This window comes from Notamacropus eugenii, chromosome 2 (genome assembly GCF_028372415.1).
Source record: "Notamacropus eugenii isolate mMacEug1 chromosome 2, mMacEug1.pri_v2, whole genome shotgun sequence".
Classification (NCBI taxonomy): domain Eukaryota; kingdom Metazoa; phylum Chordata; class Mammalia; order Diprotodontia; family Macropodidae; genus Notamacropus; species Notamacropus eugenii.
In genome coordinates this window covers 353,374,663-353,390,898 of record NC_092873.1, presented here as the reverse complement: position 1 = coordinate 353,390,898, position 16,236 = coordinate 353,374,663, and the positions used below count along the sequence as shown (strand labels likewise).

The following is a 16,236-nucleotide window of genomic DNA, read 5'->3' as shown; positions in this document are numbered from 1 at the left end:
GGCTCAGGGTGTTCCAGCAGTCTTCGTTCAGCTTTTAGCTATTAAGAGCTTATTGAAGGAAGGAAACCAGCATTGTGATCTCATCGGATCCTCAAGGCAACCCTGGGATATAGGTGCTATTATCATCCCCATTTTACAGTTGAAGGAACTGAGTTCAGCAGATTTGCCCAGGATCACTCACCCGGATTTCAACTCAGGTCTTCCTGACTCTACACCCCACTCTAATCACTACATCCCCTAACGACCTGCAGTTGCTGGAGAAGCGTTTTGTTTTTGTTGTCGTATACATGGTGCCTAGCACAGCACTTGGTAGATGTTTAATAAATGGTCATTTTTTTAAAAAGAAAAAGAAATGTTGAGTAATTATGATTACTAAGATTAGTCCAGTCAAAGATGATAACTTGCTCCTCCCTCCCTTCTTTGCATTGGTGGGAGACTATGGGTGTGGGACAGGCTCAAGTAAATACGTTGATTAATTTTGCTGAATTGCTTTGTTTTCGTTCTTTGTTACCATGGATGGCTACATGGGTAGAGAGGGGAAGAAAGGATATGTGGAAATGGTGATGTGAATTTAAAAGATGTCTTTCAGTGTTTATCAAATTGCATCCTTGAACCAATTGGGGCCATTCATTTCAATAATGATGAAAATAACAATAGTTCACATTTATAGAAGTCTCAAGGTTTTAGAACCACTTTCTTCACCAGGCTGTGAGGTAGAGATTTTATTATCTCCGTTTTTCAAATGAGGTAAGTGAAGTTCAGAAAGATAAGGTAATCTGCCCGGAGTCACACAAATAGTTAAATGTTGAAGCCATGATTTTTTTTAATCCCCTCCTCTGGCATAAATTCATAGACTGGGAGCTGGAAGGAACCTTCCAGTTCCATCTTTTACAATTGAGGAGACAGAAGCCCAGGGAGGAGGAGTAATTTGTCCCAGGTCAAACAGTTAATAGAAAAGCCCAAATTAAGTTTCTGATTTCACCATCTGGGGCTGTTTTCTGTTTCAGGATAGAGATAAAAGTCATCCCAACTACACCTGCAGCTGTGTCGACTGAGTCTTCCCATGCCCCCTCTTTCTTTGGCTCAGCATTGACTGGTAGAGGAATGTTCATTCTTGCGGTTGAAGAAAAGGGTCCTAGAGGAAAACAGGTCTATTCTTCACACACAGAGCACTCCATGTCCTCTGGTGTCCGTGCCTTTTCATTGGTTTTCACCAGTCTTTGAATGCTCTCCCCTCCTTACCTCTACCTTATGAAATTCTTCTCGTCCCCCCAAAAACAGCTTAAACACAATCTTCTGAAGGAATTTTTCCTGATTCCCACCACCACCACCCACCCACTAGTGCCCTCCCTCCCTAACTACCTTGGCTTTAACTATTAGGCCTACAACTGTATTTATTAACTTTTTATTGATACTTGAGATATTTTTATATGTACGTCTTCCCTCCCACATGAGAATCTAAGTTCATTTTAAATAGGGATTGTTTCATTCTTTAAATTTGTATCTGTAACACATTGGCTAGCACTTAGTAGGCACTTAGTAAATGCCTGTTGGTTGATTGATGCAATTGATCTCCTTCTTCCCTGATTAAGGCACTTCAAAGGTGTTTCACGGCACCCAAGGAGGCTATGGATTATATATGAGGAAGAATCTCCAGATAAGGAGGGTTGGAAGTCTGCATAAGGTATTGTGGAGTCAAAGAAAAAGGGATTAACAGCAAACAAGATGTTTTTTGTGGCTGTTTGAAGATCATACACATTTTAAAACACTAAATTGCCATGACTTCATATGTATAATGAGTATCACATTTTTTGCCTTCTCGGTGGTTGGGGGAGGGATGGAGGAAAGGAGAGAACTTGGAACTGAAAATAAAATTTTTAAATTAATTTTTTTAAATTGCCAATAGGTTGGAGATAATTGCTGGCATTTATGGTTTGCAAAGCACTTTAGAAGTTCCTATGATTTCATCTTTTTGAAGGTTTGCTTTTGTAGAAAGTTAATAACTTTATAATTTTTTAAATTACCCTCTTGCAAACATGCAGCAGAATCCTTGGCCTGCAAGTCAAGAGACCTGGTTTCTAATCTTAGCTCTAACAATAATTTATTATGCCACCCTAGGCAATTCACTCAATCTCTCTGTCTCTGTCTCTGTCTCTGTCTCTCTCTCTCTCTGTCTGTCTCTCTGTCTCTCTGTCTCTCTCTCTCTGTCTCTCTCTGTCTCTCTCTCTATCTCTCTCTGTCTCTCTCTCTCTGTCTCTCTCTCTCTGTCTCTCTCTGTCTCTCTCTCTGTCTCTCTCTCTCTGTCTCTCTCTCTCTCTCTCAGAATCTATTAAATCCAAAGGTTAGAATAGGTGATTTCTAAGGTCCTTCCCAGCTCTAACATTCAATGATTCTAAAGAAAAAAAATGCATTCTAACCAACCTTGATTTTTTTGATCATGGGTATCATAAATCTAGAGATAGAAGGGATCTTAGAAGCCACTTAGTCCATACTTCTTGTCTTACAAATGAGGAAACTGAGACCCATAAGATCATACAGGTAGTTTCAGAAGGAAGATTTTAACCTGGCTTCTCTGACTACAGAACAAGTGTTTGTTTTTTAAAATTTGAATTAACGGGAAGAGAACTGCTTTGAATGAGATATCATAAGTGAGGCTTTGTCAGATTTTTATAAGCTGCCACAAATAAGTTGCTAACCCCTATGATAAACACTATACATGCTAATATTAATACTCCTCTCCCCCCACCAAAAAAAAAAAATCTTGGTCTTCGAAACACAATTTATAAGTACTGCTTAGAACGTCCCTAAGAGCTGATGGTTCATTACCTGTACTACTCTGGCTGCCCTCTTGGAGGCAGTAAAAAGCAAAACATTGGCAAAAGGATCAAGGCATAAAACAGCCAAGTGACAGATGAATTTTCTGAGCTTTCTTTCGTTTTTTTCATCTTTAGGATTTCACTGACTGCTTCCTGGAAAGGATTCCTTCCGTGAATCTCAGCTGAGGCAATGGAAGTCTTTAGTGTCTGCAGGCTAACACAAAATTGTAACAAGGACTCAGGTGTCATTATCCTTTCCCTTCCCCACCCCTGCTCCAGGAATGTGGAGCAGGGTCTGTGCGGTCAGAGGTGGCCCTAGGCTTTGGTAGGGGGTGCCGAGCCAGCTGAGCCACATTGCTGCAGTCCCAGTGTCACCAGCCCCACCGAAGGCCCCCACTAAGAATGAAGGTCAGAGGGAGGAGCCAGAGAGGGCTGTCCTCAGCCCTGCCCCAACAGGCCCAGCCGGCCCCACAGCTGCCCTCCTGCCTGTGGGGAAGGGGAAAGACAGGGAGGAGCCAGCTTCCTAGGGCGTCCTCCCCCCCTCCACTCCCCAGTTCTCCAAACAAGGGTGGTCAGCCAGGATTTGGGTGAGAGTGGGCATCCTTGCATATATTCCCAACCTCTGCTCCCACCAGTGAATGCCTGATCAATTTCCCAATTCCCTCTGAAGGCCCTTCCCTTAGGCCTTATATGCCCTCCCCATTCCCAAGATAGCGATAAAACCTGGCAAACTCAGATCACACACAGATGCCTGGGGAGGGACACTAGGTCTGGGAAGCAGGATCTAGATTTAGAGGAAAGGTGGTAAATGGGGGAAACCCGAGGTCCCACAGGGACCAGAGGAGATGAGCCTCACCTCAATCCAAGAATCCTCCAAACAACTGGGTGCTTTGGCAAGGCAGTGGTGTCGAAGGGAGAAGGTTCTTCAAGGAAGGGAACCCTAGGGAATGCGAGACTAGGGAATGAACAAATGTGTTCCGTACCCATAGATCTGTGTTACCTGTTTCTGTGAATGCATCTATGCATTTATTGTGTAACTGTGTCTCCCATGGTTTCCAGCTGGGTGGGGGCCCATCAGATACTTCTACCTGCCTTTCATCAGGCTTGTCCATGATAGGGATCAGCCGGGGTGCAGCCAGGGTGAGGAAATCACTGTCAGTCACTCCCACCTCACACACAGATGGGCAGACACATACACACACGCTCCTGGCCAGAAGGCAGGGGTGGGGCCAAGTAACACTGAGGGAGCCTGGGTCTCTCCTAGAGCATAGGGCGTGGGGGGCCACTTGCTGCCCTCCAATCAGGTCCTCAAAACCCAAGGCTTAGGAGGAAAGACTAGTTGCCCCTGTCCTACCCCATATCCCCAAACCAGAGGCAAGATAAGAGCTGGAGCTCCCTTCCCACTCCAGTTTCATTCAAAGGTAGATGAAATCAACCTGCCCAGAGAGCATGGAACCAAGAAAGACCCCCTGAGAGGACTCCCTCCAATGTATAGCCTCTCTAGGCACCCCAGACCTCACCAAGCACACGGAATAAAACAAAACACTTCAGTAACAGTGATCTGGAGAACAAGAGAGGACCAAGAGGTCAGCGACTTTATTATGGCATAAACACACACAGAGACCATTTCCTCTCTTTTCTCCTCTCCTCTTCATTTGGGGGAAATGTGGGTTCACAGCAGTTAAAGAAAAAAAATCCTACATATCTCCTCTAGGGGTGGGGGGGGGGCTGCCCTGGAGAGGAAAAGTCAGGCAACCAAGCAACCTAGGTCTATGGGGTAGAGAAACCAGAGGAACCCCTCCCAAGGCATCTCTCACCCTATCCACCATGGACACCCCATAGGGAAAGGAGGGCTATATCTCCCAACTTGGAGTATCCTTCAGGTTTCACCATACATGTCCTACACAAAGCAGCCATTCTGGTGGCAGAGGGATGAGGTGGCTGGTTTCCATAGGTAGTCAAGGGGAGTGCAAACAGGCCGATGTCTTCTCTTTCTCCCCCTAACTCCACATGGCTGGCTGGACTAGCTCTCCTGACCACGTCCCCTCTCAACAGGATAGGGGACTCTCAGAATGGGGGTAGGATTAGGGAAGAGAAGGAAGAAAGCATTAATCTCAAAACTACCCCATGCCCCAGAAACAATCCCCCCAAGAAAGGGGTATCTTGTCCTTCTCAAGGGGGAGCAGTCCCCCTTTTCTACACAAAAACATATACACATACAACCCTCATCTATATCCCAGGTCCCCTTACCCAAGAGTGATCAGTTCATGAACTGAATTCAATTCCTGGGAGGAAGGGGGCAGAGGGAGATGCTACTGGAGACCCTAGGCCCTTGAAGAACACGAGGGAGATGGAATTCTCCCTGTATGGAGACTCCAGGCTCAGCAGAGGACTACACATATGCACTGAATTATGCACACACATCCACACACCCACACACACACACAAACACATACACCCCTAATATTAAATAAAATACCCTTTACTTATAACTTAAAAATCAAAACATAGCTAAGTCTCACAGAGGGTTCAGTTGGGAGGCAGGAGGGGCAGGGGAATCTTTGAAGAAGTAGCCTTTGTCAGATTTTCCTTTGTCCCTTTCCTAAGGGACCCTACCTAGATGGGAATTCAGGTTCCTAGGCATATCTGGGGCCTGTTTTCCCACACCACACATTCTCTCCCAATTCCCAGTGTCTGTCTCAACTAGGCCCCTCCCTCTTGTCCCTTCCCAACATCACAATTCATATTCATTTTGAAACAACTAAAAGGGAAGGGAAAAGGGACAGCTTTTTGGATGTCTCCCTTAAAGGACACATCTTATACATTAAAGAACAACTACTTCATAGGGAGGGAAAGAAAAAAACAAACTAGAGTTACTTTCTCCCTTAAAAAGAGAGAAGGGGCCCAGGTATCACCTTGGATGGAGTCTCTGTTCCATTCTGTAACAGAAAACCCGTGGTGGGGAGAGGAATTCAGACTGAAAAGAAAGTTGAGGGGAATAAGCTTCCTACAAGTAAAAAGGAAGGAATGGAGAGATGGTTCAGTGAAGGGATTGGCCCAGATTCTCCTCTCTCCAGACTAAATAGTCCCTAAGATAAAAAGAAGCAAGGATGAGAGACCACTATCCCCCTATCCAACCTAATGCCTAGCCATATCTCCTACACCCCTAAAAAAGAGGCCAGAGAGAAAAATGGGGGAGGGGGAAAGGAAGGAGAATTGAAATCAGGTCCTAGGTTTAGAGGATTTGGGATACTATATTTGTCTTCCTCAAAAATCCTACTGTATAGTATTCATTCGAAGTTTAGGGTCCTGATCCCCTTCCTATACCCCCAAATCTGCTCTGGCAACTTATACTAGGAAAGGTGTCCTCCCAACGACCCCTTCCCCTAACTGGAGAAGTATAAGGGCATCCTTTGGCCCAGCCCCTCCTCCCAACCCCCATCTCACAGTCTCTACCAGGGTGGTTCTGGAAGGGTTATAGAGATCAAAGGGGAGCTATTTCTCCCGCAACAATCTTGCTTTCCCTTCCTCCAACGCCCAACTCAATGTAGACCCCGCCCCGTGGGGACCTCCAGCCTCCCCCTCCGGAAACCCCAAGGACAGGAGGAGCCCTGCAAGCGGGATGAAAGGGGCCCGGGCCGTGGGGAGGCTCCGGAGGCGCTTTCATGTCCCGGTTCCCAGGCACTAGGGACGTGTTCAGGCAGCTTCCCCCGCGCCCCGGGGTTCAGCCCCACTCCTCTCCGCTCCCGGACGCGACGTCTCTCTCTCTCCCTCCCTCCCTCCCTGCTTTCTCTCTCTCCCGCAGGTACCCAGACTGGGGGATGGGGGTTAGGGCCTGAATGTGTGTGTGTTGGGGTTGAGGCTGTGCTCACAGGTGCTTACTCGCTCCTGCGGCTTCCTACAGGGCCCCGGAGCTCCGCCCGGCTTTCCAGGCTCGCCAGTTCCCACTCCCTGCGGCTAAACAACCCAAGTGTCCCGTCTCCCAGTCCCCTCCTCGCCCCCACCACTTACACTCTGACTTCGCCTCCAAATAAATAACCACCCATCCCCCTCCCGCCAATCCCGGAGGGAAAGGAGTCACGCGTCGGAGACCCCAGAGTGGGGAGGGGGTGCACACTGGAGCTGGTGGGGGCGTCCAACGAGGATGGCTCAGTTGGACTGGGCGGCGCCGCCCCCGCCGCCCTCCGCTTCCCGCTTGCCTTTCCCCCCCGGGGGTTCGGCAGCTGCTCCCGATTTCCCTTCGCACGGTGCTCCGGTCCCGGCAGCCTCCTCTTTGGAGCCCTCGTGGGTTTTCATGTGCTTGGCCAGGTGGTCGCTGCGCATGAAAACGCGGCTGCAGACCGCACAAGGGAATTTCTTGGTGCCCGTGTGGGTCTGGAGGTGGCGCTGGAGCTCGTCGGAGCGGGTGAAGCGTTTCCCGCAAAAGAGCCAGTTGCACACGAAAGGACGGTCTCCGCTGTGCCAGCGCAGGTGCGCTTTGAGATGCGATGTCTTGGCATACGCCTTCCCGCAGCCCGGGATGTGGCAGTTGTGGAGATGCTTCTTCTTGGCCCCGTCCGGCCCACAGGGAGCCCCCAGCCGCTCTGCCTCCAGGCAGTTGGGGCAGCGGCACACAGCCTGACCTGAACTGCGGGGCACCGAACGCCGGGAACCCTTGGGTCGTGCCGCCCCGTCCAGACTGGCATCCAGCCCGTGGGTCTCGGGAGCGGCAGCTTCCAGGGACTTAGCGCCGTCTGGCGGCCCCAGCAGGTGCTGTCCGCCGGCGGCGGGGAGGAGATGGTGTGGATGAGTGTGGGGCTGTGGCGCGCAAAGCTGATGATCCCCGACATAACCCCCCAGGCCGGCTTGCAGCGCTCCCGGGTGACCTGAAGAGGCCAAAGTGCCCTGGGCATGAGGGAGGTCCATCCAGCTGGTACCCGGGTGGATGTCCCACCACGAACCGTCCTCCGTGCCTGGGTGGGATGGCCGGAACCACGACTCATAGTGGTGAGACATGTCTGGCTGCAGGAGCTTGGAGAAAGGGCCCGGGGCCAATGGACTGTCGCTTTCCAGGTCCTCACAGGTCACCCGTGAGGAGCCCCCCGGCAGCTCATAGCCTTGTGAGAAGTCCACCTCAGGCCCCAGCGGGAGGTTCTGCAGCTCTCCGGCCTGGAGTGGAGAGGGGTAGTCCCCCGCCTCCGGGCTTGTATGGCCCTGGTATGTCTGGAGTGGCTGCAGATCGAGGCGCGGCGGGGAGGCACGGGGTGCTTCCGTGTGCTGGCTGCCCAGAGAGCCGCACACAGCGGTTAGCATTGCCGGGTTCCGGGGTGAGGGACAAGGCCTGTCAGGGTCGGCTCAGGTAGGACCTGGAGGAGGAAGGAGATGGGGAGTTAGAACACGGCCTAAAATCGCATTGCCCTTGCTCTATAATCCTCTGCCTATTTTACTCTGCTGGGGCAAATGGCCCCATTGAGAAAAACTGAGGACGGGTTAAGAAGATTCAGGGTTTCCCTTTGGCAGTCATTCCTTACTCCAGGCAAAGACAATAACAGGGAGCTAAATAGGTTGGGGGTACCAGGAGACGTAGAGAGCAATGGTACCAAGGAGTCCAAGCCCACAGTACTTCCCTCTTCAAAAAAATTCCTCCCACAGGACCCAGCACATCCTAGGAGTTAGGTAATTACGGGCTCGGAGACCAGGCTGCACAGCCCCAAGGCGGGAGAGAAGTCCGGTGGCAAAACTCACAGCCCGGGGCTCCCCCAACCACCTCCCTCGACCAGCCAGAGTGCTGCTCCACGTCACTTGCTTCCCTTCCAAATTGGGGGGCCTGACGCCATCTCTCGATTGCTCTGCCTCACCAACTTAACCGGGGAACCTATAAAGAGCACCCCAGAACTCAGAGTAATCCACTCTCTTGTCAAAGCAGAGCAGGTTCTGAGATTTAAGGAGGCAGAGTAAACAGTCTCCCTTCAGTGAGTAGAGGGCATTCCGTCTGCTTAATCATCCCGCTTTCCATCTCCTACCCTGCCCCACCACACTCCCTTCCCACACCCTGGCCCCCACCTTTTTCCCTGGGGCAGGGACTTCACCCTTCCTGGGGTACAGATGCAGTGTAGAATTGGGAGGGGCAGAGTTTCTCTTTCCCCTCACCCCACACACAAACACCAGGAGAGTCCCCTAACTTTGGACTGTCAGGCACATTTCTTACTCTGGCACCTAGAGTTTCAACCGGACTGGCCCCCTCCTCCAAGGTGATGAAAACCCAGGTGGGAGGAAGGGATAAATCAGACCCTCTACTCCCCCCAGGAAAAGCAATCGGAAGAGAAAAGCTTGTATACACCTGGAAAATGCAATTGAGGTGAGGCTGTTGTAAAGAAAAGCTCGAGACCCTAAGTCAGAGCAGGCAGCTTAGAGTCAGCGTTCAGTTGCCAGACCTATATGACCTAGGGTACCTGTTTCCTCGTCCGCCCCACCGCCCCCTGCGCAGGGTAGCTCGTATGTGACTTGGAAGGGGAGTCTGGGAGCGGGGAAGGGAATCTTCCTTCCGTAAGTATGGTCTTGTTGCCTTCTAATCCGTTTCTGCAGACTTTGGAAAGAGAAAGATCGAGGGAAGTGGAGGCGGCAGCGGAGGCGACTGGGGAGGGTGGGGGTTGGGGTGGGTCCGTCCGCTGTCTCTTACGCCTTCACCACAAGAAAGGAGAAAGGCGAAGAAGCAAGAACCGAGCTGGGACCAGGGCGGGGCACTCTGGAGCGGGTGGTGGGCAGGGAAAGCTTAGGGGGTGGGACAGGTCAAAGACCCCAGCCACATCCAGGAACCTGGGAACGCCCCGGGAAACCAAGGGGAACAGAAGCGTAGTTTCGGCCCGGGATTTCCACTAAGAGGTGGAAAAAGACATCCTTCGGACCATGTCCCCAGCCTCCCCATTCAGGAACAGAAGGGCGCCACCGCTCAGTCCTGGTACGCAATAGCCTGCTTGCTCACTCGTGTCGTCCCAGAAGGAGAACACCCTGAGCTTCCCGGACCTATGCCTTCAAACCTGCGCCTGTGAATCTGGGGAGAGAGGCTCGTTCTCTCCCGAGTGGCCCAGGGTCTTTGCTTCGGAGAGAGCCCACTTATTTCCTAAGACATCCCCAGGTGCTTTTCCCCTGGGGCCCACAGGGGATCCCGAGTCTGCAATCCAGGAGTTACTCATTTTAAAACGTTTGACTCTCAGCCCCTAGGCTTGTGTAGCTAGCTCCTCATTTCCTAGGTTCCCCGTCCTCCAGTAGCCCCAGTCCCTCCAGTTTCCCGACTTCTCAATCTTCTCAGTTTCTCCAGTCTCGCCAGTTCCCCCAGTTTCTCCAGTCCACTCCCACCCCATTCTCTACAGTGCCTGACCCTGCCCATCCTGTCCTCATCTCCGTAGCTCCCCAGCGCTGGGATTCCTGCACTCCTTTCCCTCCGAGGGAACTCTCCCCTTTGCCTTCCCACCGTCTATCTCCTCCCTCCCCTCCACCCCCTACCTCGGGACGGGGCTCGGCGATCAGCGGCAGGCATACACCCAATAGATGGGTGCTCAGTAACTTCCAGGGTCAGTGATGTCTCAAACAGCGAGGAGATAAATCCAGAGGGTAGAACTGGAGACCCGACGGGACCGGGCTCAGGCGAAGGAGGAGGTGAAGGAGGCAGATGAAACGAGGGAAGAAGGCGAGGGGAAACGAGCGGGGCCAGCTTCGCCAGTGACTCACGCTCTCTGCCTTCATCCTCTTCCCCTTCACTCCTTTTTCCCCCGGCTTCGGGCCACGCCCAGCTTTACCTGCGGCCGCCTTTAACCCTTCCAGGTTCGGCCTCAAGGAAGCCACAGCCTCTGAGGAGGGGGCGGAGATGGGAAGGGCTAACAAGGCAGTGCCCCACCTCCTCTCTTTCCTCCCTCTCTCTCTCCTCCCTTCTTCCTCTCTCCTACCCAAATCCCCTCCCCCCCGCCCCAGTTTTTTGGACTAGGCAGTGGGTTTGTCAGGTTTCTGCGTCACGCCCCCTCCGGGCTGAGTTGGTGGAAACTTTCCCTGAACTGAAGAGAATTCGCCGGAGATCGCCAAGCTGTGGTCCCCGAGGGGAGAAGGGTAGAGGCCGGGCTCGAACCCGACCCCCGAAGGGGTCACATCTCCAGAGCCCCCAAGGCGTCAGGATTCCTAAACGCTCAGCCCCGTAGTGTACGTGGGACTAGGGGTGGGATAGGGGTGAGGACTTAGAGGAGAGAAGGAAACGGTTGAGTGTTAAGTATGTCTTAGGTCCTGGGCCGGGAGGCCTAGTCCGCTGGAAGTTTCCGGACTTTTTTTCTCCTTTATCCTCCCTGGTTTTGTCTCGTCTATTTTTTTCTTCCTTTCCTTTTCCTCCCACGTTTGTCCTTTCTTCTGTCTGATTTCTTTCTCATTTTTCTCTTTTTCTAGTCCTCTTTTTTCTCTGTTTTTTCTCCCTCTATTCTTCATTTTTTACACCTCACTTTTTCTTTCTCATTTTCTTTCACTTTTTCTTTCTCCCCTGTCTATCTTTTCCTCGCTTTTTAATCTTTTTGTTTACTTCGCATCGTTCTTTCTGCATTTCTTTTCTTTCCTTTATTTTTCATTACACCTTTTCTACTTTCCCTTTCCTCTCCCAACTGTTCACTCCTCCCTAATTGTGATTAGCCACCCTTTCCTCCCATCTCTCGGTGCTTGACTGTCTCTACTATCCTGGTCCTTCCACCATCCCCCAACCCTTCCTTTCTTTCTATTTCTTGGTCACGTCTCCAGCTAGAAGTCAGTCACAGGCTTCCAGTGCCTTGAAGCAGTTGTATACGTGGACCCATTAATGATGTTTTCCCCTCCCCAGTATATCCAGTCTGATCGATTAAGCAATGACCCTCTCTGGGCTGGCTGGAGTTTGAAGTGGCAATATAATCCGGGGCCGGGAGGTGGTGTGCTTTTTATGGTTATCGATTTTCCTCCCGGTCCATTCAATAAAGGTTGAACCCGAATGCAGAATAATACATATTTATAAAGTCATCCCATGGCAGCCAGCCCTAACCTGCCGTTATAAACCTGATTCTTTACTTCAATATTCAAGTATTGAATATTGCTCCTAACAATTCAGCAACTCCCGCTGTGGGATCCACTCCCAGGATCCGCTAAACTTAACTCTTGGGGGCCAGACCCAAGCGAGTGCCAAGGGCATGTTGCCAGCCACACGAGTGCTGTACGCTACACGCTCCGACTGGATACGAGTGTTATATTTCTTACAATCTACAGCTATGCCCAGGCTGAAATTGTAACAGATTTACCGAAGCAACTGACCAAGAGCCGGATCCTGCTACAAACGCTCTCTAGATTCCTGTATTTCCAGTCGCTGTTTGTTTACGCTGGCTGCTAGCAGATATTGACCTTTACGTAGAATTTCTGTGATATTTGAAATCCTATGATAACTAGTTTGTGGATGACCGAGTCGAGAGTTACTTATTTTGTATTAGAATTCAAGAAACTTTCACTGAGGGTGAAGTTCAGAGGCGGAATTTGGGATAGGTACCTGTGTTCAAACGAGTATCGAGTGCTGCCCCAAACACTGAGTTTGACCTTCACAAGCCCCACATGAAAATCATTCCGGTTATGTTTAGTCTTACTAGAGGTTATGTTCATATTCAAGACCGAGCACTGGCTAGACAATCGAGAGATCTGGGTTCGAGTTCTGGACTTTGACCCTTTTAACTGTGTAACTTTGAGCAAGTCACTGAAACTTTCTGAATTTCAGTTTCTTCATCCCTGAAAAAGCAGTAGTAACCCCTGTCCTGCCACGCATGTGAAAGCACCTCGAAAAGCTTTGGTTATTAAGTTGGGTTATTTTACCCGATGAAATGGTTCTGATAGCAAAGGCTATCTCGCTTTTGTCTTTGTATTCCCAGTGTCTACAACAGTGCCTGGATCCTGGAAGATAAATGCTCGTTGAGATATTAATTGCTACAGCTGTATAGGATATTGTGGATTTCAAAGCACTTTCATATAGTAGGTATTATTATTGTCACATTCGTAGTGTCCATCCATCCTGCCTCTATCCATCAATTTTAGATCCACGTTCTTTCGGATCCCTGCCCTTGTGAGGCTTTTCGAAGTTAAGGTTATTTTATCTACACCCATTTCAAGAGGTACATCTGTTCTTCGCTGTCTACACCTGCGCTCATCTCCTGCGTATTTCTATGTACACCTCACTTCAAAGCCACAAAACGTCCCTGCAGTGGCAGGTGCGTTTGATGCACGTCCCTTGGATTCCAGTTTTTTGTCCTGCCGGTAGACCGCACTTATGAGCGGGAGAAGTGGAGTATTCGAGCTCTCCGCTCGGTCCCTGGTCCCCAGTACTCCGCTCCGGAATTCTCTTCCAGAGACCCGGAGCCGAGGAGGCAGCTGCTCATTGAGAGCTTCAGGCACGCGCTCGCAGCTCGAAGCTCGCGGCCACGGCAAACTCCAGAAGAGACTGAGATGTCCTTGCTATCACGCACACGGTCAGGGTCCTCTCTGTGTTCTCCCACAGCCACCATCTCAACCCTCCCTGCTCCGAACTCCAAAAAGTCTAGTGGGACCCCGCAAGAGTGGATGTCTTGGGGAAGGTGGCGCGGAAGCCCGAGGCCTGGATGCAGCTATTCTGCGCCTGGTTCCCCCACTGTGGGACCCATTCTCCCCGATCCCGAGTCCCTTAGTGTCCGCTGACACTGCCTCCTCCTGGAGCAGATTCTCCTTGCCCTTCTCATTCCCCTAGCCCCGTTTTAATACTTTCGTGATTAAGTTCAAGTCTCTGAAATATGCCGGCTGTGTGACCGTGGACAAGTCACTTAACTTTTCAGTGCTCTAAACGACTCGGTGGTGGAGAGAAGGAGCGTTGGGAGAGAAAGTTTCTCAAAGGCAGCTCCCTACACCAGTGAAATCAGAGATCCAGTCCCTACCATTAAGCCCTTGTCACTACGATCTTAGGAAGAACCCTCACCCTAGGGAGCCTGTGGCTCCCCATATTCTCCTCAGGTCCCAACACCATAAATATCTTCCAACTTGGTGACGGTTTTTATCGCTAGATACTGTAAGGAGCCCTAAAGTTTTGGTTATTCACTATTTTATAAATGGCCGGTAACTTCCTGTGAAAAACAAAAGAACAAAAACTCCTTCCATTAATGTGGATCTGGAGCAGTCCGGTAATTTATTGTCTTAGTGATTTGTGATGGGAGTGAAAAGGTATGGCCAGGTTAAACTACTTCCCCAGGGTAATACAGGCAGAATGACAACAAAGGTGACACTAGGGTCTTTCTGACTCAGAGGCCGGCACTCTTGCGGCTATGCTACCCATCTACAGAGCCATCGGTGCGTTAATCCGAGTCTCGATTCTTCCTGGGATGTTATCACAGGGATTTATGCCCAGAAATTTCGTTCAACACTCATAGATCGAACTTCTAGGAGTTGTACTGGAGGAAGAGGCCCATCTGAGGAACATGCAGATATCAAGAGGAAACAGTTCTCCCTCCAGGAGCTTCTAATGTATGCAGGAGAGATGAGAGGTTGACACATAAAGCTACATGCTGATTGAAATGCGAGGAGGAAACAGTGAGGAGGACACAATGCTATGGGAAATGTTTCTGGGTCTCTGTCACTTTCTAAACTGTTGACTAGAGCTGGTCTCTAGACAACCCCTTTGTGTAGTCTCTTTTAAGGCAAAGCTGAAGGATTTTGGTTTTGGTAAAATAACATTTCTCTCTACCTATCACAACAGTGGCTCATGTCACCTGTTCTCATGTCCTCATTCCAGGATATTGGGCAAAAGTGTCCAGGAGCTTGACTCTGTCTCTGCCTCTCTGTGTCTATCTGCCTCTCTCTGTCTCTCTGTCTCTCTCTCTGACTCTGTCTCTCTGTCTCTCTGTCTCTCTGTCTCTCTGTCTCTCTCTCTCTCTCTCTCTCTCTCTCTCACACACACACACACACACACACACACACATACACACACACACACACTAAAAAAGAACAACTCCCAAGAAGATGACTCAATATTGTTCAGAGTAATTCCCTAATGTAGTAAAAAGGAATTGTCTATATGTTCCCTCTTCCTTTTTTCCCCAGGTAACTGGAGCACTCATTGCTGTGGACCAATTTAAAAATGGTTCCCCGCCCTCCAAAGGCAATGGAAAGAGGAGGTCATAAAGCACATCTACCTTCCTTCCAGATTTCAGTACCCTGGATTGGTCTCTTTTGGGGGTAAAGCCTGGGCTATACATTGCTCCCACATATGCTAGCTCCTTCCCCACCCCCAAAAAAAACCCGAATTGGCCAACACTACAGAAATACTTTGTGAAGTTTTCTCCCCTCTGTTCCCTCCAATAATTGTAAAGCAATTATTAAGCACCTACTGTATTCCAGGCACTAGCATCAGTCACTGGGTGGGTACAAATAAAAAAGCATGAAACAAGTTCAACTCTCGATTTTAAACTTACATTCTGATTAATGGGGGAAACATGATCAGAGCCCCAAGGATAAGGGAAACTTCTCACTAATGTCCACTTCCTTTCTGTCCCTTCTATCTTAACCTGTGGCTGTTGGTCTATCCAGCTGATTTTTTAAGACCATCCTAAATCTAAGCTCAGGCTCTTTCCACTATATTCTGTGCCTCCCTAACATGGCTGAGTAAATAAAAGGTCTACATATCTATATGAGTGTGTGAAAGTATCAGAATGTGCATATATAAAATGCTTCATGTATGTGTGAGATATATGTTAGTCTTCTATCCTCTTTCAGACTGGAACCTCCCCAAATACAAAGAACTGTCTTAACATCATAGCATTATATTTTTAGAAATGAAAGAGGGCATGTAGTGAAAACTTTCTCAAGCTGGGTCCACAGAGAGATTTCAGATGAGAAAAATTACCTTTTTATTTTCACCAAACTCTGAAATTTAGCATTTCTTTCAATTATGAATGTAGGCAACAAAGTATTATTCTGAAAATACATCCACAGGCTGTATGCCTAAAGTGCTCAAAGACACTTACTTTTATGTGTTCAATGTGTTCATTTTAGAAATGAAGTAACTGAGATCAGACAGCACCCAAGGTTACATATGGGGGAGAAAATGACATACATAGGATTTGAACTGATTCCTTTTATTTCAAATCCAAGTTCTTTTCAAATATACTCCTATATCATTTTTTTATCTCCATGTTTCACCCATTCTTCCATTCCTGCCCACCAATTTTTGACACCATGTCCAAGGCTCTGCACCAAACTGGAGTGTACTCAACATGCTGTTGCCTGAATTCATGTTGTATATGTGTCTGTATGTGAATCCTTGCCTATGTGTTATACATACATCTCTATGTTTTTCTGTGTGCCTTAAAGATAGATCTATATCTATTGGTGTCAGCAAATGATCATACATACTGGAGGCTCCCTAGGAATAAACTCTTCA

At 49.3% G+C, this 16,236-nt stretch overlaps 1 protein-coding gene across 1 annotated transcript; it reads right to left on the bottom strand.

The window, feature by feature from the left end:
* Positions 1–4,376: 4,376 nt before the first annotated feature.
* Positions 4,377–10,641, bottom strand: SP6 (Sp6 transcription factor). Its single transcript, XM_072646193.1, has 2 exons — positions 10,299–10,641; positions 4,377–8,161 (listed from the first exon to the last, which is right to left on the bottom strand). The coding sequence occupies exon 2, from the start codon at positions 8,106–8,108 to the stop codon at positions 6,966–6,968; it is 1,143 nt and encodes a 380-aa protein (XP_072502294.1). The 5' UTR covers positions 8,109–8,161; positions 10,299–10,641; the 3' UTR covers positions 4,377–6,965.
* Between the last annotated feature and the right edge of the window lie 5,595 nt (positions 10,642–16,236).

Coding starts and splice junctions, on each gene's coding strand:
- SP6 (XM_072646193.1), bottom strand. CDS start 8,108: ATGCTAACCGCTGTGTGCGGCTCTCTGGGCAGCCAGCACACGGAAGCA.